The following is a 6,000-nucleotide window of genomic DNA, read 5'->3' on the forward strand; positions in this document are numbered from 1 at the left end:
TTCTTTGGTATGAACAAAGTTTGAATTACCAATTACAGAAAAATTCAAGCTCTCAAAACAGAAGTCTCCTCCACCTCCCAACCAGCTGCCTCTTTATGGCTGCAAAGTAAAATTAAACAACATTCCAGAAGTCATTAGCTCCTCCTCCTCTGCTACAACACCAAATCCCCTGAAAAACAGAACCCTTTGACAATCCTGAGAAGGTTCTCTGTCACCATGGACAAACTATGCTGGTGCCATTACCAAATACCATGTAGAATCACATCAAAGTGTGTAAGTGACATCAGTATGCACTGGTCTCCCTCAGAGAAAAGGCCCAGCAACGAACCGCCCTAACCTTACCATGTTGACTCCAATCTAACCACCTGCAGTAGATTCAACACAAGCTATGTACAGAGTGAAAGGAAACTTCCTTACCCTTTCACCAGCAAAGCAACTGTCCGAAAAATTCAGTGTGACCAAGCAGCCAATCAGCACTGCTGAATCACAAATAAAAGCAGGCAGATCAGCAAACATACACATTAGGTAGTTTAGAAATGTCTGCACAACACTAGAGTAGTGAGTACCAAATTAGAGGCCAGACAGTGGCAATGACAGGACAACAGGAAGCAAGTGAAACACGGTAGGGAAATCAAATCCTAGTAGACACTGTTGTTCCACATAGCCACCCCATCAGTCAGCTGAGTAGTGATCAACCACTGCTGTAGTCAGAGGTGGTTATAAGGAAGACAGGATGGGAAAAAGAGAGAAAACAACAAAATTTCTCACTACCACATTGTTTTTAATGAAGTAGCTATATGAGAACAGGTAAGCCACGAACCCTTTCCAAAAGGAACTCCCTCCACGCAGAAGGCACACGCTGGGCATAAGCAAAAAATAAAAATGGCTCTGTGGTCTCTCTGCTGTAACAGCAGCATGACTGGAAGGCATGAATACTGACAAAAGCTGGCTCAACAGTTGTAGTTAAGACACACCAAGTAAGAAACAACAGCATACCTGATGAGATAAAGTGGCAGAGGCTGTAGAAAGCATTCCTGACAAATGATGACTGGAGAAAGCACTACACAGAGTTTACAGCTGAAGCCTATAGCCTGCCTTCCAATCTAAAAGCCCACAATTTATCCAAGATCTGCAGCTGAATTCAGTTGCTTGCACACAGGTGTCTTAACATTTGATACCAGAATTTCCCATACATCTACACCCAGCTGGCAAACGTGATGTGAGACCAGAGCCTGTGCCCTTCGAGGCTGGCAGCTAGAGGCCTAACAGGGAATCCTGGCTATCCCAAGCAACGCTAAAAAAATGTTCTGGCAACTGAACCAAGCTCCTCCTCCAAGCTCAGTAAAGAATACATAAATAAAATTTTAGTAATAGTAGCCTATATAATTTTTTTAAAACCAGAAGTTTCTTAATTTTCAACTCACTTCTGCTTCACTCCGCACAGCACAAGATGGTAAGCTTTTCATGACCTACATTAAGATGTTCCCCCTCCTCTTACCAGTGAAAGCCATTATTGAAACAGGTTTAAAACTTGTTTTACAAGCCTCTCACCCAGAGAGGCTCTCGCCCTTTATAGCTATCGCTGTCGGCAAAGCCTTTCCACAAGGCGGCATATTCTCAGGGAGCTGTATGTTACAGTCAGTTCAGGTGACAAAAATGTTTAGTTTTCAGTTTAAAAAAAAAAAGTTGCTCTTTCAGTCAGAAGTTCCAGCATCCTGTCAGAAGACAACAGAATCTAAAAGCCACAATGGAGAAGAGGGCTAAGTTTAAATACTTCTCCTTAGTAGACATAAGCTAAAAGACGACCAAAGAGCAACTTCTAAACATTATTTTTCCACTACCTGAGTTCAGGCGGGCCAGGATATCATAAGCTATGTGTCCAGAGAATTTCCAAGATTCGCTGTGTTTATCAGTGACGTGCCTGGGCTATACGCGATCAGCTCTGCATAGCCACATTGCTGTGCTACACCCATTCCTCTTCCACTCTTAACACAAGATCCAAGGCAGGGTGGGGGAGGGTGTCTATAGCTCCCTTACACAGTGCTTATACAACCAAGTTGTATAAGCTCTAGTGCACTCCAAAAACATTTAAGAAACATCCAGTCACTAAACATTATCTGCCTTGTCATTCAGCGCAACAGATACCACAAACCATTTCTCAATGAAAAAAGGGGTTGTTTCATAGTGTTTATATTTACATACTCCAGTAGGGGTGGGAGAACTCACCTCCATTTGGAGAGCAGCCGTGTCCTGATCGTAGTGTCCCATGATGTTTGGGAAAAAAGTCATATTGTAGGGCATTCCTGAGCATCTGGAAATAGTAATTGGCTCACATGTAAATAAACTGTGCCCTCGCACCAGAGTCAGAAGTAAACTGCAAGTCGCAGAGAACACAAGTACTCCCATGTTGTCAGGATCACCCACTTCAGCACATAGCTCCCTTCAGTAGTTAGGCAGACCGGCTCTGCAGAAGGATAAAGACACACATCTTCCCCTGCAGGTTCCGGTGCAAGGCAGGCACGCAGGCAGTAAGGCAGACCGTCGACTCCTCACCGCTGCTTTAGGTATTTTTCCATTTTGGCTGATCGCGATTTTACTAAGTCCCTTCTTCCCCGAGCCTATACAGAAGCAGGAAAGGACAGGACAGAGTCATTCACAGCCGAAACAACCCGACCACCACCACCCGTCCGAAGGCCGAACCCGGCCTCCTCACACGCCCGCAGGAGCCCAGGCAGCTCCCGCCGGGACCGCACCGCGCCCCCCGTACCCCACCTTCCCGCTCCGCCGGGGGGCCACGGCACGGCGCAGTCCGCGCTCCCGCTGCGCCCCGTCCCGGGGAGCGCCGCCTCACCCACGGGGAGCGGTGTGCTTGGCCACCGCTCCCGCCCGGGCCCCGGAGCCACCGCTGCTCCCAACGCCCCGTTGTCGGCGCTCGGTTCCCAGCCCCGCCCTGGGAAGCGGCGCCCGCAGGGCCGGGCGGGGAGCCGGCCGAGAAGTCGGCCCAGGAGCCGGGGCTCGCCGGGCGCGGTCTCGGCGCCGCATCCCCGACACGCCCGGGCCGCGCCTCCGCCGCCCCCTCACCGGGACCCGCCTCCCGGCGGACGCTTACCCCCCGGCGGCCGCCCCGGGGCACCGCGCTCCTCTCCGAGGAGGAGCCGCCGCTCCCCGAGACAGGGCCGGGCCCGCCCCGGCAGCGGCACCCCCGTCTCCCCCCCGCCCCGCACTCACCCGGGCCAGCCCAGCAGCCTCCCCCTCCCCGCCGCGGCTGCGATGGCCGCGGCTGCGATGGCCGCGGCGTCCCGCCGCACGGACAGGATGTGGCGTCGGGAGGCGGGGGGCGCTCGCGCGATACTTGGCGGGCGGGGGCGGAGGCGGGGCGGGCAGGTGCGGGCCGTCCCGCCTCCCCGGTGCGGGTCGGGGTCTGCCCCGGGCGGGGCCTCCCCCCTGCAGCGCCCCGGGCTCCCAGCGCCGCGGGGCGCAACGACCCGCCCGGCCACCGCCGGGTAGGCCCGGGGTCCCGAGGTGCCGAGTCGCGCAGGCCTGCCCGTGCCCCAGCGCAGGTGCAAGTTGAGCCTCGGCTGAGAACGTCTCCGGGACTGAACGCAAACAGCATGAAAAATCCTTCCGAACAATACCTGGCGCTCTAGTTTTTCATAAAAAAACACTCCATATTGTCTCTGCAATACACTGAATGAATACTAAGAAGATTTACACACTTTCAAGTGCCGGGAAATGAACTTAACCCGCCTGTGGAAGCGATTCTGGGGCTTGTTGCCAAACACGCGCGTGGGTCACCAGGAGGTGTGAGGTGTGAGGGCTCTGGGGCAGCTGGCGGCCCGGCCGGCACTGTGTGTCCTCACTGCAAAATGCTCCTGCAAAATGCCCGAATCCTCACAAGATGAGGGGTGTGGGCGCTCGTTAGATGAGGCTCGGGCTGAGGAAGAGGTTCATGTTAGAAGTGGATGTGGAATGATTGAATTTAATGAAGGAAAGGGAAGTGATTTGAGGTGTTTGCTGAGGAAAGGGAGGCCGTGGTGATGTGCTGGTTTTGTCTGGGGTAATGTTCTTCATAGTAACTGCTATGGGGTTGTGTTTTGAATTTGTGCTGGAAACAGTGTTGATAACACAGGGAAGTTTTCGTTACTGCTGAGCAGTGCTTACACAGAGCCAAGGGCTTTTCTGCTCCTCACCCCACCCCACCAGCGGGATGGCTGGGGGTGCACAAGGAGTTGGGAGGGGACACAGCCGGGACAGCTGATCCCAGCTGACCAAAGGGATATTCCATACCATATGATGTCATGCTCAGCATATAAAGCTGGGGGGAAGAAGGAAGAGGGGGACATGTTCAGAGTGATGGCGTGATGGAGCCCTGCTTTCCTGGAGCTGGCTGAACACCTGCCTGCCCATGGGAAGTGGGGAATGAATTCCTTGTCTTGCTTTGCTTTATGTATTAATCTGTCTTTATCTCAACCCACGAGTTTTCTCTCTTTCACTCTTCCGATTCTCTCCCCCATCCCACCAGGGGAGAGCGAGTGAGTGGCTGCGTGGGGCTCAGCTGCCGGCTGGGGTTAAACCATGACAGGTGAAAACAAAGGGAAATGAGTGTTCAGACGAAGGAGGAGCACCCAGGTGACTCTAGTGCTCAGGCTACTGCTGTCTTCCAGAGACTCGTCTCAAGGATGTGTGGACTGTCATCCTCCTGCACCCACATCTGCTGCTGGCTGAGACCACACACACCAGACAAGTTCGCGTCCGGTAGCACTTAGCTGTGTTCACAAACACAGGCCTGAGCTAATGAGACCTAACTATAGAAGTGCTGAAGGTTACTAGGCAGACATGACCGAATTTCTCTATGCGGAGCTACCTGAGGTCTCCTCAGGCTGCTGTTCAGCCATGCAACTTGCTCTGTGCTCCAGGACTGGAACAGGAAACACCAGATGCCGAGACATGCAAACCAGATTTAGAAATGGTTTGACAACATTCAGGCAGCACTGTCTTTCTGCTAATGAGCCCCAAGATAGTCTGTGCAGCCAGGCACATTTACCCAGAGAATCCATCCAGGCATGGTGGAGAGTGTGAAGCTGCATGTGGTTATTCAGAGGACCACAAGCATCTAGAAGCTCTCTTTTCATGCAGGTATTTTGTGTATCATTTCCTGTGTCAACCTACAGAAACACAAAACCCCTCCAGATTCTCTTACACAATTCCCTTTAGCACCTCTGTGAATCACGGGGAGGATTATACCTACCTGTCGCAGATCCACATGGCTCTGCCATTTGAGCAAATGGAGTGACTTGATAGCTGGAATTAAATTTGCTGTACAAACAAGCAACTGAAGTTAAATGAAATGTTGTTTGCACGTTGTGGAAGTTAATGTGCTCTAGTGTATGAAAACACTCACCTACATTATCCTTTGTCATCGCTCCAGTTCTCATCTCCCGGCTGGCTTCTGTCCTAGTCTCCCTCGGTAACTCTTCCCATCCTAGAAATATTATGTTTTTCTTTTCATGAGCTCTGAGAGGCCGCACACTCTGCAGGTCTGGCAGTGGGAGCACCAGGAGCATGCAAGAGGGAGTCTCTCCACTCCACGTGTGCAGAAACCATTCTAGGGAAGTTCTTGCTCAGCCCTTGATGAAGTTGCTGAGTTGCTCTCTGCTCTCACCATCAGACACACTGAGACCTTGCAGGGGCAGGACGTGTTCACTGCAGATTCACACTCCAGCAGATTTCTACTGAATTCTCTTTGCTTTCTAGTTTCGTTGACTAAGCCTATAGACATTTTCATGGAAATAGCAGCAGAACTATCTAGGACCATCTATACCAAGTGAAAAGTCTCTGCTTCTCAGTAGGTAGGGTCAACAATTTCTCAGACAAGCTTCTGTTATAATTTTAATATGGGAAAAACCAGCATGTCTTACATGATTTTCATGAAAACTTAATATGAAATTTTGCTGAAGCAACCAGACAAAAATCCAAGGTGTGGCAATTTCAGCCAAACCA

General features: G+C 51.4%; 1 protein-coding gene across 5 annotated transcripts in view; it reads right to left on the reverse strand.

The window, feature by feature from the left end:
* Positions 1-3,362, reverse strand: part of FZD6 (frizzled class receptor 6) — a 29,892-nt gene extending 26,530 nt beyond the window's left edge. Inside the window, exons 1-2 of one of the 5 annotated variants that reach the window (XR_012833738.1) lie at positions 2,773-3,035; positions 2,227-2,618 (exon numbers count right to left, since the gene is read on the reverse strand). Coding sequence is in view for 4 of the 5 variants with exons in the window: in XM_075743555.1 (XP_075599670.1) it covers positions 2,227-2,406 (180 nt within the window). In the remaining variant the exon portion in view is untranslated. Of the gene's footprint in view, positions 1-2,226; positions 2,619-2,772; positions 3,072-3,109; positions 3,168-3,228 lie in introns of those variants that run through there. The other 4 variants (XM_075743555.1, XM_075743560.1, XM_075743559.1 and 1 more) reach the window with 4 other exon arrangements.
* Positions 3,363-6,000: the final 2,638 nt, after the last annotated feature.

This window comes from Balearica regulorum, chromosome 2, assembly GCF_011004875.1.
Source record: "Balearica regulorum gibbericeps isolate bBalReg1 chromosome 2, bBalReg1.pri, whole genome shotgun sequence".
Lineage (NCBI taxonomy): Eukaryota > Metazoa > Chordata > Aves > Gruiformes > Gruidae > Balearica > Balearica regulorum.